At 45.7% G+C, this 17,445-nt stretch overlaps 1 protein-coding gene across 1 annotated transcript in view; it reads right to left on the bottom strand.

The window, feature by feature from the left end:
- Nucleotides 1-17,445, bottom strand: part of LOC109490397 — a 63,419-nt gene that overhangs the window by 6,272 nt on the left and 39,702 nt on the right. Inside the window, exon 6 of the mRNA XM_034639006.1 lies at nt 10,893-10,924. Within this exon, the coding sequence (XP_034494897.1) occupies nt 10,893-10,924 (32 nt within the window). The remainder of the gene's footprint in view (nt 1-10,892; nt 10,925-17,445) is intronic.

Raw genomic sequence — 17,445 nt, 5'->3', positions numbered from 1 at the left:
GTCATGAGATTGAGCCCCACGTCGGGCTCTGAGCTGCGCGTGGAGCCTGCTTGAGATTTCTCCCTCTCCCTCTGCTCCTTCCCTCCCTGAGAAAACATGGTGGATGAACTTGGGAGAGAACAGTACTTATGTGCCAGGAACTGTTCTGAGTTCTTATGTGAACTAACTCTAATCCCCACAAGGACCCACTGAGGTAGATACTATTGTGATTCCCACTTTTCAGATGAGGAAACTGAGGCACAGAAAGGTGGAGTAACTTGCCCAAGGTCACCAGCTAAAAAAGAGCAGAGCCCAGATTTGAATCCAGTCACTCTTTAGAGCCCCTGCTCTACACAGCCCCTGTTCTTGGCTATAAATAGTGGATGAACCAGTGGATGGTTGAGAGGGAGGTACCCTGTGTCTCAGAGATGGGTCTGTAATGGGGCAGAGAAACCATACTCACAGTCCCCACCCACAAGGGTTCCACTGGGCCTGGACCCCAGGTGGGTCCTGGTCTCACAGTGGTAGGTGCTAGAGTCATTGCATGTGACTGTGGGAATGGTGAGGGCCCTGCCATCCATAGAGATCACTGGTCCATCCCCTTCCTGAATCAGCTCGACATTCAGAAACCACCGGATCATCACATCCTTGTTTTGGGGAGACACATGTCAAATTCAAGGAGTCCATGTGCTCTGCTACCTCCCCGGGCTGGTGTCACTTCCCTGGGGAGGAGAAAAGAAAAACTGAGAGTGATAGGGCCAGAGGCGATCGGGAGCCCCAGGAATCATCAGTGGCAGGAAATGCCGCCCTAGGACCTTGGAAACACCAGCTGCTGACTTTGTGGATTCCAAAGTGAGCATACCAGCCCCAAGTCTGATGGAAACACACACACACACACACACACACACACACACACACAAACACAACAAGGACTTACCCACTTCACTGAAGAGTGGATCCCAGATCCTCTCCCCAGAAAACATACATCCACACATTTGCATCTAATTTCAGGTGCTTATGGGCTACTCTGAGGACCAAGGGCAGAGCCCAGGTGAAGACTCTTACATCAGGTTATAAATTCATAAAAATCTTATTTGAAGATAGTTTGGCACTACAGATCAACAGCTTAAAAATATGTATACCTTTTGACCTTGTGGTTCCACTTTTTATAATTATTCCTAATGAAATTATCATAATCATGTGCAAAGAATTAGCTATACAGATATCTAGGACAACACTTTATAAAAGGGCAAACTGGGGGGCGCCTGGGTGGCTCAGTCGTTAAGCATCTGCCTTCGGCTCAGGGCGTGATCCTGGCATTCTGGGATCGAGTCCCACATCAGGCTCCTCTGCTCTGCTGGGAGCCTGCTTCTTCCTCTCCCACTCCCCCTGCTTGTCTCTCTCTCACTGGCTGTCGCTCTCACTGGCTGTCTCTGTGTCAAATAAATAAATAAAATCTTTTTTAAAAAATTAAAAATAAAAAATAAAAAGGGCAAACTGGGGGCACCTGGGTGGCTCAGTCATTAAGCGTCTGCCTTCGGCCCAGGGCATGATCCCAGGGTCCTGGGATCGAGCCCTGCATCAGGCTCCCTGCTCTGCTGGGAGCCTGCTTCTTCCTCTCCCACTCCCCCTGCTTGTGTTCCCTCTCTCGCTGGCTGTGTCTCTGTCAAATAAATGAATAAAATTTTTATAAATAAATAAATTAATTAATTAATAAAGGGCAAACTAGAGAGAGTCTTAATTTACAATGAAGACTGTATTTTTTTAAAGACTGTATTTATTTATTTGTTTATTTATTTATTTTAGAGAGAGAGCAGGGGGAGGGGCAGAGGGAGAGAGAGAATCTCAAGCAGACTCCGCACTGAGTGTGGAGCCCGACACAGGGCTTGATCTCATCTCCTGACCCTGAGATCATGACCTCAGCCACAATCAAGAATCAGACACTCAACTGACTGAGCCACCCAGGTGCCCCAAGACTGTATTTTTTAAATAAGCCAACTATATAATACCAACAAGAAACTCATTTCAAATACAATAAAATGTCTTCTTGAAAATAAAAGAATGGGAAAAGATACACCATGCAAATGTTATTCAAAAGAAAGCCAGAGTGGCTATATTATTATCAGATAAAGTGGACTTTAGAGTAAATAAATTCATCAGGGACAGAAAGAGACATTACATAACAATAAAAGAGCAAGAAGACAGAAACCATAAATGTGTACACACTCAACAACAAAGCTGACAACTATGTGAAGAAAAACTGATAGAACTGAATTGAAAAATAGATAAATCCACAATTGTAGTTGGATAGCCCTGCACTATTCTCAAGAACTGGTAGAAAAACTAGATAGGAAATCAGCAAGGATAGGGCAGGACACGCCACCACCATCGACCAGCAAGATCTACTGGATACTTATGGAACACTCCACCCAACGACAGTAAAATGCACATTCTTTTCAAACATTCATGGAACATATACCAAGATAAACCATATCCTGGGCCATAAGACTAACCTCAACAAATTTAACAAAATGGAAATCATACAGTGTAGTGTGTTCTCTGACCACAGCGGACTCAAACTGGAAATAACTAACAGAAAGATAACAGCAAATTCTCCAAACATTTGGAAACTGAACAGCACACTTACAATGTCATCAGGCCCCGCTGACAGCAGAGGGATAAATAAGGGAATATGACAAACAGCTCTACACACATAAATTTAGCCATTTAGAGGAAATGAACCAGTTCCTCAAAGATCATGACCTACCATCAGTAACCCAATGTGAAACAGATTATTTGAAGAGCCCTATAACAATTAAGGAAACTGATTTTGTAATTTGAAATTCTAGAAAAAGAAATCACCAGGACCAGATGGTTTTGCATGAGGGTTCTACCAACTGTTTAAAGAATCAGCAGCAATTTTACACAATTTTTTCCAGAATATAGAAGAGGGAGAAATACTTCCCTATCCATTTTATGAGGCCAATATTACCCTGATACCAAAACCAAAGATGGTACAAAAACAAAGAGAGAAGTTACAGGCCATATCTCCACATGAATACAGACACAAAAATTCTTTTTTTTTTTAAGATTTTATTTATTTATGAGATAGAGATAGAGATAGCCAGTGAGAGAGGGAACACAAGCAGGGGGAGCTGGAGAGGAAGAAGCAGGCTCATAGCAGAGGAGCCTGATGTGGGGCTCGATCCCATAACGCCGGGATCACGCCCTGAGCCGAAGGCAGATGCTTAACCGCTGTGCCACCCAGGTGCCCCAGACACAAAAATTCTTAACAAAATATTAACAAATAGACTTTAGAAATATATATAAAGAATTGGACACCATCACCAAGTGGGGTTTATTCCAGAGATCGAAGACCGGTTTCATGTTTGAAAACTAATTAATGTCATCCAACATATTAACAGGCTAATAAAGAAAAATCACAGGGTCATATAAATTGATGCAGAAAGAGCATTTGAGAAAATTCAGTATCTGTTCATGATAAAAAAAACTCTCAGAAATCTAGGAATGGAGGTGAATTTCCTCAACTTAAAAAAGAATATCTACACACACACACACACACACACACACACACACACACACTACAGCTAACATTACACTTGATGCTTATAGAATGAATTCTTTCCTCCTGAAATTAGAAACAAGTCATGATCTCTGGTCTTACTACTCTCATTCAACAGAGTACTACAAGTTCTAGCCAATGTAATAAGTCAAGAAAAGAAAATAGAAGGCATACATATCAGAAAAGAAGACATGGGGCGCCTGCGTGGCACAGCGGTTAAGCGTCTGCCTTCGGCTCAGGGCGTGATCCCGGCGTTATGGGATCAAGCCCCACATCAGGCTCCTCCTGGAAGCCTGCTTCTTCCTCTCCCACTCCCCCTGCTTGTGTTCCCTCTCTCGCTGGCCGTCTCTATCTCTGTCAAATAAATAATAAATAAAATCTAAAAAAAAAAAAAGAAAAGAAGACATAAAACTGTCTCTGTCTATAGGTGACATGATGGTCTACGAAGAAAATCCTAAATGACATACAAAAAACAAAAACAAAATACTCCTACAACCAGCAAGTGGGTTCAGTAAGGTCTCAAGATACAAGATCAACATACAGAATTCAACTGCATTCCTGTATACTAGCAGTAAAAAAACATGGAAACAGAAATTTTAAGTGCAACATAATTTACACATTTCCTGTACTCAGTCACCCATCAGCGGACACTTGGGTTGTTTCCATATCTTGGGTATTGTAAATAATGCTGCAATGAACATGGTGAGGCATGCAAATATCTTTTCAAGTTAGTGTTTTTGTTTTCTTTGCATAATGTACCCAGAAGTGGAGCAGGACATGCACAACATAAGCCTAAAATATCCTGTGCCAGCAAGGAAGAAAGTGCTTTTAAAGAATGGGTGTGTCACAGGAAAATTAAAGAGACTCTCACTGGCCAAATCTGGAATAATTTAAGCACCAAAATATTAAGTACAGTGATGAGTTATAAACCATTAAAAAAAGAAATTTATGAGTGTATACTGATGATAGATAGATAGACAATAGATGACAGGTAACAGATGAGAGGGAGAGAGGGAGGGAGGAAGGCAGGGAGGGAGGGAGGAAGGAAATAAATTAGATGATACAAAAGAGAGCTGGGGGAGGGATCTTGCTTACTGAAGAAGTCCAAGTGCTGACTGGTCAATGCTGAGGGTGTTGGACTCAGGAAATCATCACCTGCAACCGTCTTTGTAAAGACCTCAAAGCAAGAACCATCAATGGATGCCAAGCCTCAGAGGGAGTTTTGGTGAGGAGCAGGACATGGCTTTAAAGTGTCTTCCCACACAATGCTTATTTATTACAAGGGAGGAAGGAGAAAAGCAGTAATTATACAAAGGAGTAATTGGGCAAAATTACATCACCAATGGTGGACAGATGGACATGGTGACCCCCCCCAAATGCAATGCCCCCAAGAAGAACACGACATCACACACGCAGTATTCTGGATGAGAATGCCTAATCTCAACCTAATCACAAGGAAACATCAGACAAACATAGAATGAGAAATGTATTTCGTAAAGGGGGCGGTATATTCTTTGGAAAAAAAACCAATGTTATTAACGATAAGGAGAGGCTGTGAGAAAATTCCAGATTAAAGGAGGCTGAAGAGACAGGACACAAAATGCAGTTCCTAACTGTAGACTGGGTCCTGAGCTGGGGGGAAATACACTATAAAGGACTCTTTGTTGTGTTGACAATGTTGGAATATGGAGGGATGATTCGGTAAACGTATTGCATCACTATAAATTTATGAAGTCCATAGTGTGTTTATGTAAGAGAATATCCCTGCTCCTAGGGAATACACACTTGAGTATTTGGGGTAAAGCATTGTGACGTTTGTAACTTACTCTCAGATGGAGATGGGGAGAGACAGAGAGCACAAAATGAGAAAGGGGGTAAATATTAACAACAGATGAATCTGGGTAAGGGGGACGTGGATGTTCTTTGTACTTTTTATTTTTGCCACAATTAATTTGAAATTATTCCCAAATAAAACATTGAAACATTTTGTGACAGAGAACACCAAACAGCCCTCAGGAAAGGATCTTCCCTGCACTCACACCAGCCACGCATGGGAGTGCTCCCTTCCCACATCCCTGACGACACTGAATGGCATCACACTTTTATAAAATATAAATAACAGCCCTTATTATCAAAAAGACAAGAGATAACAAGTGTGTTACTTTAACAAAGGGGAGGGAGTAACAGTATCTTACTCATATGTAATAACACTCTGATGCTGTCCTAAAAAAAAAAAAAAGACTTTAGGGTTAAGCAGAGACTGGGCTCAAATCCCAGTTCCATGGGTGCCACTGGCCATGTCGTTAAGCCTCTCTGACCCTCAGTTTCCCTATTCATTAATCTAGTCTAAAAGGTGTAATGAGGAGCCCATCACATCCCATCTGTAGAGGGTATAGAACAGTACCAGGTATGCAGATAGCACTTCATAAATGCTAACTATTGAGAGTTGTGTCACCAGAGAGCCCTCCCCCCAGGAGTGCCCTGACCAGAGACAAGTAGCACAGCATGATAGCCACTGATCCCATCAAAAGAGATGAGCTGCAGGGTGTAGATGCTGTCATCGACACTCACAGGCCAGTGATAGTCAAGGAACCATCAGCACTGCCTGTCTCCAGCCAGTGTGGGCTGGTCCTGGAGTATGGTCATGGTTGATGAACTTAAAAATGAGGATCTAGGTAACCAGGGCAGTGGCTGCTCCTTAGAACCACCTGCAGGAGATGAGATTCTGAGGGAGCCCCTGGACAGACAAGGTGATGTTGTTCCCCTCGATGGCCTGGGGAGGAATGGAAGGGACGGCCAGCTGGGCAGACACCTGCTCACTGCAGGAAATCATGACGGCTGAGGGAGGAGGCAAGGGGCCCTATCGCAGGGGCCACTTGGCAGCATTCAACACTGGAATTAGCCCCTTTTAGATTCTCACTCATAGGAGTTCAACAATGGAAGAGGAAAGAGCATGTGCAAAGGCCCTGTGGCAGGAGTGAGGGTGTTGTTTTAAAGGAACAACAGAAAGATCAGTGTGGCTGCAGTTGAGTGAATGAAAAGAATAGAGGTAGGAGCTAAGGTTAGAGAGGTAAGGGAGGCACATCACACAGGTACTATTGGCAACTGCGGTAAGAATCATTATTATTATTAATAATAATAATAATAATAATAACAATTATTCATCATGTGGGACTCTCCTACGCATTGCAAGTAGTTTAGCACGTCTGGCCCTCCACTACAGGAGAAGCTCCCTCCAGGCATCCAAAGAATGAACGCCCCCCCGCACGTTGCCAAATATCCACTAGGGGGCAGTATTAGCCCTGGTTGGGAGCAATTCCTGCCCGCTCTTGTACCATCGTAAAGATTGTGTTTTGAGCGAGTTAGGGAACCACTGGAGGACTTGAGCTAAGGGGTAACACGATGTGTGCCTTATGCTCCGAAGTGCTCATTCTGGCTGCACGGTGAATGGATTTTGGAGTCCAAAGGTCGAGTCGCCACATTGCTCAGCTCCCAGGACTGAGCTGCCCTGCATCAGGTAACACCCACAGTGCTCCCAGCTGTATGTACAGCTACATGCAGCAACCCCCGGCAAGGCAGGAGCAAGGCTGTGAGGAGGTGATGGCAACAGTCCAGGCAAGAGGGGTCAGTGACTTGAACCAAAGTGGAGGAAACTGGGAATGTGAAGTCTGAGATCCTGAGGCCAATAAGATTTGCTGGCTGATATGAGGCAGGGAGCGAGCGTCTGGGAGAAGTGAGAGAAGACTTTGAGTTCAGGGCCATGAGCACTTGAACGATGAAGGGCTGTTCTCCCAAGATGCAAAGGTGTGGGGGGAAGAAAACCAGAAAATTGTGAGCATGGAGCGGTTACCTGCAAGATAGCCATTTCCAAAGCCCACCACCTCCACAGAGACCCTCCAAGAGACCGCCATGTTTTCATGATGGCCTGATGATCTAGTTGTCTTTCTGCCTTCTTCCAACTGGAGTCTGGGTCTAGAGGAAGAGCAAGCGTGTCTGAGAAGTCCCTCCCTACTGCTAGGTCCTTGTATTTTCCTCATCTTCAAAGAGAGCCCATCAGTCCTGCTGCTCTGTGCGCAGACTGCCCAGTGAGGGTGAGGAGTGCCCAGGGTATTGGAGCTGAACCTGGGCAGAGGGCCTGAGGTTTGGGGCAGGGTCCACCAGCACCAGGCTGGGGTCTCAAAGCTCTGCAGATTCCTGCAGACCCTGCAATGACCCAGCTATCCAGCCAGAAAGAGCAGTGTGATACTGCTTTTGTTGATGAGGAATGTGGCCGTGTGCCCTTGGACAGGCGGGCAGCCTCCATGTGTCCCAGAGGTCCTCTGTGCCACCTGAGGCATGTGGTGTTGGCCACAGGGGGAGTTAAAGGCCACTCGCATGAGCCTGGTCTCTGGGTTAATTTTTGTTAGGCACCTGCAGCCTGGTATGGTGTTGGCATCAAACAGCCTCGAAGGTCACAGACGTGATTTTATCAGAACAAGTGATAACAAGAGGACAGGAAAAGGTGGCTTCCTCTGGCCTCAGATTCTGCCTGGCAAGCAGTTTCCACAGCTGGGGTCCAAAGGTCTAGGGGTGGATGAGGAAGCAACCTGCAGAAGGGACACTCGAGTCACCTTGATCCTTGGTTTTTGAGGTCTGCTTGACAAGTGGGTGGAGGGGCAGAGAGGGTCGACAAGCATGTATCACCTGACCAGTAAGGGAGACAACAAAGGACAAAGTGAGTTTGAAAACCAGTGGTTGAGAATTTTTTTTTATTATTAATGATTTTGTTATTATATTTTGTTAGTCACCATACAGTACATCCCTGGTTTCTGATGTAAAGTTTGATGATTTATTAGTTGCACATAACACCCACTGCACCATGCAATACGTGCCCTCCTTACTGCCCATCACCAGCCTATCCCAGTCCCCCACCCCCCTCCCCTCTGAAGTCTTCAGTTTGTTTCTCATAGTCCATAGTCTCTCATGTTTCATTCCCCCTTCTGATTACCCCCCCCTTCTTTATCCCTTTGTTCCCCTACCGATCATCCTAGTTCTGGTTGAGAATTTTTAAATGAACGGCAGCTAGCGCTGGTGAGGATGAGTGTATATGGGAGCAGTTTTCTGGGCGGGATGTGTCAAAGGACATGACGATGTGCATTCTCTTTGACCTCACAATTCCTCTTGGATTTATCTTAAGGTAATCATTTTTTTAAAGATTTTATTTATTTATGTAACAGAGAGACAGCCAGTGAGAGAGGGAACACAAGCAGGCGAGTGGGAGAGGAAGAAGCAGGCTCCCAGTGGAGGAGCCTGATGTAGGACTCGATCCCGGAATGCCAGGATCACGCCCTGAGCCGAAGGCAGCCGCCCAACGACTGCGCTACCCAGGCGCCCCCTATCTTAAGGTAATCATTGTAGATATATGAAAATATTTGCCTCTGGGCAAATCGTGGATGCATTGTTTATGGAAAGAGGACAAAAAGGTGGGGGAGCAGCCTAAATAGAGTATTCTCGAAATACACTGTGGTAAATCCATTCAATGGGACATTTTGCAAGTCTGAGAGGTAAAATTAGAGCACAATATTTATTTACATTAAAAGATGTTCACGACCATGATAAAAGATGTTCACAAGCGTGATAAAAGATGAGGAATAAAACAGACACGGTACATCTTTCCATGTCATGAAGCATTCTTCAGTAACTTCTCTCATGGCTGCAGATATAGACACATAGTAGCTAGCACCATACTGTTGGACTTCTGAATGCTCTCCTTAGCTCTGATTATTTTTATATTAAGGAAGGAAGCTATACCATGGTTACTAATACTGACTGAACTGTATATTTGAAAGTTGTTAGAGTAGATCTCAAAAATTTGCATCATAAAAGAAAGAATTCGTAACTCCGTCAGGTCGTGAATGCTGACTAACCTTACGGTGGTAATCATTTTGCACCCTCTATATACATAGGTGAAATCATTGTATTGCACACCCCAACACTAATACAACGTTCCATGTCGATTATACCTCCATTTTTTTTAAAAGATTTTATTTATTTATTTGACAGAGAGACAGCCAGCGAGAGAGGGAACACAAGCAGGGGGAGTGGGAGAGGAAGAAGCAGGCTCATAGCAGAAGAGCCTGATGTGGGGCTCGATCCCATAACGCCGGGATCACGCCCTGAGCCGAAGGCAGACGCTTAACCGCTGTGCCACCCAGGCGCCCCTATACCTCCATTTTTTTAAAAAAGGAAAGAAAGCTACAATGTCCATCTTTGTAGCTCTGACTTTGCATACATCTATGATTGGAATACATGAGTGGGTCGAATTTCAAGGCTTTTTGTTACACATGTCAAATTGTCCACTACCAAGGTTACAACTCAGTGTTTGAAATGACCTCATACTCAACCGCCCTGGGTATTATCTTTGAAAACACCACCACTGAGAGACAGTGACAAGCCAACAATACAAGAAAAGCAAAAACAAAAAACAAAGGAATAAAAACACCACCACCAACTTGCACAGTTTCATAAGTGAAAATGGGGGTGCATTTTTCAGAATTTTTTTGAGTTAGGCTGACAAACAATGTGACATTAGTTTCAGGCATATAACCTAGTGATTCAGCTTCTATGTTATGCTACCCCTCCCCACATCTTAGCCTTCACGGATTGAGCCTAGAAGCCCAAGGCCAAGAGGACGGAAGAGCCACAAACAATGCTGGGAGAACCCCGCCAGATAAAAGCCCTCAGTGTTGGATGGTGATACATCTTCCCAATCCAGTCCTTTTGCTTTGAAAGCCTATGCACTGGTCCTCCCTGCAGTCCTAAGAATATCTATCCACTCGTTCAACTGGTGAACAAGCATATATCAGGAATCTACCATGGGTTAGGCATTGTTCCAGGCACTGTGGACCCAACAGCAGACAAAACAGACAAGGCTCTGCTCCCATGGAGCTGACCTTCCAATGGAGTCACATTCACACCGTCCGGGGCGTGCATTCTAAGTGAATGGCCAGGGCTGGGGCAGGCTGAAAAGGAGCTGCCTCGATTTCCCCTGACTTTCTGCAGTGACCTTCCCCAACCCCTTCAAAGCTCTCATTCTTCATGTAACTTGCCCTTGGACCAGCCAGTGGGCCCCCTGCTCATGCCGCCCACATCTGGAACCCCTGGGTCCTCCAGCCCAGCACTGAGCTTCTTCTGCAGGGCAGAGTACAGGAAGGTGAAGGGGTTTATCTCCAGAGGCATTTCGGCAGCTTCCAAGCTCTTCCTTCCACACTTCCTTCATTCCGCACCCCACCCCAAGACCAGTTCCAGTGCGCCTGCTGACCCTATCGGCAATAACCAGCACCTGACTTACCTTCTCAGGTGAGAAAACACAGCCACCCTGATCTGGAAGGGAAGAAAGAGGGAGAGGATTTTCATCTGCCATGAAGAAAGGGGTGCAGAATTAGGGGTACAGTTGTTCCCTGCCTCCCCATGACAAAGGGATAAAATCCCAAGTCTTTGATCCAGTGTTGGAGGCCTCCACATTATGACTCACACCAGCCTTTCCACCATTAATGCCCATCCCCTCCTCCCTCCCCGCCACACACACACACACGAATAGGGAAGTCCATTCCCTTGTTCCTCATTCAACCTTACCATCTCCATGCCCCAGACCTAGAGCAAGCGAGGGGCGCTGGAGATGGCACTCACTGACTCCCTGTGGGAGAAGTCAAGTTTTCAGCCTGGTATTCAAGGTCTCTGCAAACAGGCCTCTGCCTCCCTTCTCACCACCAGCTTCCACACACCCAGAAAGGAATTTTTTAAAAATTCAATTTAGTTAACATATAGTGTATGATTAGTTTCAGGGGTAGAATTTAGTGATTCATTCGTTGCATATAACACCCAGTTCTCATTACATCAAGTGCCCTTCTTAATGCCCATCACCCAGTTACCCCATCTCCCCACCCACCTTTCCTCCAACAACCCTCAATTTTTCCCTAAAGAGTCTCTTATGGTTTACCTCCCTATTTTTATCTTATTTTATTTTTCCTTCATTTCCCCATGTTCATCTGTTTTGTTTCTCAAATTCCACGTATGAATGAAATCATATGGTAGTTGTCCTTCTCCGACTAACTTATTTTGTTTAGCATAATACCCTCTAGTTGATCCACATCATTGCAAATGCAAGATTTCATTCTTTTTGATGGCTAATATTCTACCATATATATAATATATAAAATCGCATCTTCTTTATCCATTCATCTGTTGATGGACATCTGAACTCTTTCCATATTTTGGCTATTGTGGACATTGCTGCTATAAACATTGGGGTGCGTGTGCCCCTTTGAATCACTATTTTTTAATCTTTTGGATGAATACCTAATAGTGCAATTCCTGGGTTGTAGGGTAGTTTCATTTTTAACTTTTCGAGGAACCTCCACACTGTTTTCCAGAGAGGTTGTACCAGCTTGCATTCCCACCAACAGTGTAAGAGGGCTCCCCTTTCTCCACAGCGTCGCCAACATCTTTTGTTTCCTGTCTTGTTAATTTAAGCCATTCTGACAGATGTGAGGTGGTATCTCATTGTGGTTTTGATTTGTATTTCCCTGATACTAAGTGATGTTGAGCATTTTTTTCCATGTATCTGTTGGCCATTTGTATCCTTCTTTGGAGAAATGTCTGTTCATGTCTTCTGCCCATTTCTTGACTGGATTTTCTGGGGTTTTTGGTGTTGAGTTTTAGAAGTTCTTTATAGATTTTGGATACTAGCCCCTTATCTGATGTTATTTGCGAATATCTTCTCCCATCCCATAGGTTGCCTTTTAGTTTTATTGATTCTTTTGCTATGCAGAACCTTTTTATCCCGATGAAGTCCCAATAGCTCATTTTTGCTTTTGTTTCCCTTGCCTCTGGAGACATGTCTAGAAAGAAGTTGCCATGACCGAGATCAAAGAGGTTGCTGCCTGTGTTCTCCTCTAGGATTTTGATCTATTCCTATCTCACATTTATGTCTTTTAACCATTTTGAATTTATTTTTGTGTGTGGTGTAATAAAGTGGTCCAGTTTCATTCTTCTGCATGTGGCTGTCCAATTTTCCCAGCACCATTTGTTGAAGAGACTGTCTTTTTTTCCATTGGGTATTAGTTGACCATAGAGTCGAGGGTCCATTTCTGGGTTCTCTATTCTGTTTCACTTATCTCTGTGCCATTTTTGTGCCATGCTGTCTTGATGATTACAGCTTTGTAATTCAGCTTGAAGCCCAGAATTGTGATGCCTCCAGCTTTAGTTTTCTTTTTCAACATTACTTCAGCTCTTCAGGGTCTTTTCTGGTTCCATATGCATTTTAGAATTGTTTGTTCCGGCTCTATGAAAAATGCTGATGGTATTATGATAGAGATTACACTAAATGTGTAGCTTGCTTTGGCCAGCATAGACATTTTAACAATATTTGTTCTTCCAATCCATGAGCATGGAATGTTTTTCCATTTCTTTGTGTCTCCCTCAATCTCTTTCATAAGTGTTCTATAGTCGTCAGAGTACAGATCTTTTACTTCTTTGGTTAGGTTTATTCCTAGGTATCTTACGGGTTTCGGTGCAATTAATTAGTACCTACTTCTAAAGTAAAGTACTGATAGCCCCATTTTATAGATGAAGAAAACTAATAAAAAAGGGGGTTAAGTCACTTTTACAAGGTCATACAACTGAGGAGAGAAACCAGAATTTGGTCTAAAGGAGTTGGAATCCAGAGCCCATAGTCTTAGTCCCCATCTGAAAGTCAAATTCGTTTTCTCCTCCTCCCACCTCCTGATACTTCCCCACATACAGACTTCACTTCAGCCTGACATGCTACTTCCCCTTCTCTGACCCTGTGCTGGGTCATGCCTTTGTGTCTGGCATACATGGCCCTCTCCACCCAGGTCCTTGCTCCCCTCCCCTCAACCTGCCCAGTTCCTATCAGCCCTTCCACTAGCTGCTGAGCTGTTTCTTCCTCCAGAAAGCTTTCCCAGGGTGTCCCTAGACAGTTAGGTGACCCTCTTCTGTGCTTCTGTGTTTCCATGACCAAAACCATATTCCTGAACAGTGGGAACAGGGCTTGGGCCAGCCCCAGACACTCAGCGCTCAATACATGGCTCAGCAAAGGGGAGGTCTGAGGAAGTACAGCCATGGGGGAAGCCCAACCAGCACTCAAAGAGCCCCTTGAAAGTCTGATGAAGCACAAGCTGGTGTCACGTGACTGACACAAGCACTTGGGGAGGAGGAGGGGGCATGCACAGGGATGTGGTGCGAAGGGGTGGGAGGAGGACAAGCAAAGGATGTGGTAGCATCTGGAGCCCTGGCTCTCAGCTGCTTCTTGAGCACCTGGGGTGATGGGGCCACAGGTAGGAGCTGCATGGCCTCTTTCCATGCAGTATTCTTTGAAGCCAACTGCACAATCCTGGTGCCCAGACAACCACACAGAATGAGAGCAGGCCCTGACTCCACCTCTGCAGCGAATCTGGCTTGTTCTGGCCAGCAGGGCCTCAGGGGGTGACATCTGGGCCCCTTGAGGGTTTTTGCCAAGTTGCTGTGAGGGCAGAGGCAGCTCCCAGTGGGGCATCCCGAGGCACAGCAGGCCTGGGGGGGGGGGGAGTGGGAGATGGTGACAGCCCAGTGGACACAGGCAAGAGCTGGAGTCAGAAGAGGGAGACCCCACGGTCACAGCTGGGACTTCCAAACACATACAAGAGCAACTTTGCAAGAAATTGCGGAATTATGCATTTGGGGCCACGGAGCTAGGGGACTGTGGAAGTGGATGCAAAGGATGATCCTCTTTGTGTCCATAGAGGGAAGGGCTCAGTGACACTTGAGAGATGGAAGGAAGGAGGGAAGGAAGAGGAACAGTGTGAGAGAAGGAAGGAAATGAAAAAGGAAGGAAGGGAGAGAGGGAAGTTTGCAGGACCTCTGGGCCTTACACAGGCATCATTGGAGATGCTGTAGCATGAGGGTTAAGAACCCCGATTTCGGAGTCAGATGGCTTGGGCCCCAAATCCCAGCAATTGCAGGTATTAGCTCTGGGCCTATTCACCATCTGTGAAAATCAGGGAAGGGAGCAGCCACCTCACAGGATTGTTTGCACTCACTGCACTGTGTGTGTGTTTGGTATGTGGTCAGTAATAGGTATGGGCTCCTGACGTAATCTAATTAATTGATGTAAATATATAATCCTTCTTAAAGTGGGAGAAGAGGCTTGGATATGGAGAGCATGAAATCTGAACATTAACTAACCCTGCCCCCATCCCCATGCCAGCGGCAAGAGGCAAGGTACGCAGTGGCCTGGGGATGAGCATGGCGCTAAGAGTCACCGAGCTCTGAGACTGACCCTGAGCAGGTGGCGCTGCTCCAACCCATGACCCTTGTCTATAAAGAAAGACCGAACCCCACACCTCCCCCAGGCTGGGCCCAGCTAAGAGGCCACCCGCAGATTTTGCCTGGCCAGCATTCAATCCCCCCACCCCAAACAGGGTTCCTTTGGGAACCACCCCTCCTCCATTCCCACAGGCCATGGGCAGACACATGACTTGTGACTGTCCAATGAGAACACAGTATCTCCCTCCACAGTGATTGGTTCAGGGGTGGGCACATGACCCAAAGTGAGCCAATGAGAGTGAGCCTTGGGACTTCAGACCCTTCAGAGATGGATGCTCTTTCTCCCAGGGTTGCTCGCTGGGTGGAATGTGTGAGCTGGAGGGGCCGTCCTTCCACCCCTTGTAATGAAAGCCCCATAGAAGCAAGCGAAGCCCAGAATTCCTTGGTTTCCACCTAGCTTCTGTGACCTTCTAGTACATTCTCCCGTTTTCATCTGTGAAATGGGGATAATCACAGTACCTACCTACCTCACAGGTTGTAGGTGAGGATTAAAGCAGTTAATACAGGCACACTATTATTACAACTTGGACTTCCCCCATTCCCTCCCTAAGACGCTTTCAAGGCAGGCAAAAAGAGGAAGAGACACAGGTCATGTTTGGAGGGAGGGTCCTGATGAGGCTGGAGGTGGCAGAATGGCTGGCCTCACACTGGTAGAGCCCAGTGCCATTCTGTGTAATGTTCTAGAAGGTCAGACCCTGTGGTCTGGAGACAGCTCCCCTCGGCCCATATTAGCAAGGACATCGCTGCCTTTGAGCCATCTGATGGCTGCAAATCTCTTTGGAGGGACACAAGTCAGGTTACAGAGGCCGTGTTCTCCACGGACGCGACCTTGTCAGCCAGGATGCTGGGCTGAGGCTTGTATTCTGTCAGGGACACGTAGCAAGGGGGCAATGGCAGTGAGATAATGAGGCTCGTCTACACTGCCACATTCAGTGACCTCTGCAATCCTGAATCTCCTCTGTGTAGACCTCTCGCCTCCTTCCTGAAACCCTCTTCTCCCTGGCCTTGGAAGCCCACACCCTTCTATTCAGTCTCCATAGCATCAGCTAGTCTAGACCCTCTCTGTCCAGTAAGTAGCCACGAGCCATACATGCCTACTGAGGACCTGAAGCCTGGCTGATCCAAATTAAGATGTGCCAGGAATGTAAAACACATGGCAGATTTCTCAAACATAGACAAAGAGAATGCAACCTATAAGTTTTATATTAACTTCATGTAGAAATATTTTAAATATATTGGCTTATACAATTATTAAAATTAATTTCACCTGTTATATTTTTGTGGCTACTAGAAATTTTAAAGTCCTGTGTGTCTTGCATTATATTTCTGTCAAACAACGGTGCTGTAGTCCTATGTATGCAGAATCTGGCATCGGACTGAGATCGAATCGACTCCTCCACTAGCTGATGAGTTACCGGGACTAAATCCTGCCTCCATGCCCTTCTAATAAAATAATTACACCATCACCTCATAAAAATTTTTAAAAGATAACACACACAAATACTGTAATGATAGCTACAGCTTCCTAACTGTCCTCCTAATCTCCTCCTGCCTCTATCCAACCTTCTGCCCGCATGGTAGCAACATGATCTTTTCCGAAGACAACGTCTGGACCATGTCTTTCTCTTGGCTAAGGGCCATCCTTGGCTCCTGGCTAACTGTTCCAACCCCATGCCTTGCTATCTTCTCCTTGTTTACTATGCCCCAGCCTGGCATTCTTTCTGTTCCTGCAACACCCCAAAGTTCTCCTTGCCACAGGGCCTTTGCATAAGCCAGTCTTTCTTTCCCTCCCATTTACTCTTCAATAACCCATCTCCTGCTCATCTTGTTGGTCTCAGTCTAAATGTCACGTGTGACAATCTTTTAATCATCTCACTCTCCTTTTCGACTTTAAGCTTCAGGAAGGCAGGGGGCACATCACTCCTTGCTTATCTCTGTATCTCTGGTGCCTAGAACAGTGTTTGGAACATTTTAAGTACTTAATAAATAAGTGAATGAATAAAAGAATGGGGTCTGATTGATCAGGAGGTGATATTAATCACCTATGGGCTGGAGCTAAAACCTTGAGGGACAGAAACTCAAGGTCCAGAGATTCAGGGCATTTTCCTAAGACGAAGGATGAAATTCAGGAACTCAAGGGCTGAGGAGGAAGGCCTGTGGTCACAGCCCTTTACTTTCTCTATGACCATGAGAATCCCCTCCCACCAAACTCCTTCCGTCTCTGTGGAATGACCTGGGGTAGGAGTTAGTGGTCTCCCAAGGCTCCCCAAGTTCCCTCCAGACTCCCCTCTCACCAGGGATGACAATCAGTGTGTTTGTAGCACTGCAGTTGCCTGTGGCAAGGTTGGTGGCCTCACAGGTGTAGACTTTAGCTGTGCCCAGGTGGATGGTGGCCAAAAAACCCTGCTGTCCAGGAGGCCCTGAGTTACCACTGATCATCAGTGAGTACTGGCCCGGAGGGCTGCACGCAGTAGAGCAGGAGAGGGTGAGGTTGAACCAGCTATGAAGCTGACATCAGT

This window comes from Ailuropoda melanoleuca, chromosome 12 (assembly GCF_002007445.2).
Source record: "Ailuropoda melanoleuca isolate Jingjing chromosome 12, ASM200744v2, whole genome shotgun sequence".
Classification (NCBI taxonomy): domain Eukaryota; kingdom Metazoa; phylum Chordata; class Mammalia; order Carnivora; family Ursidae; genus Ailuropoda; species Ailuropoda melanoleuca.
The sequence above is the reverse complement of the archived record's forward strand: the minus strand, read 5'-3'. Positions and strand labels throughout refer to the sequence as shown.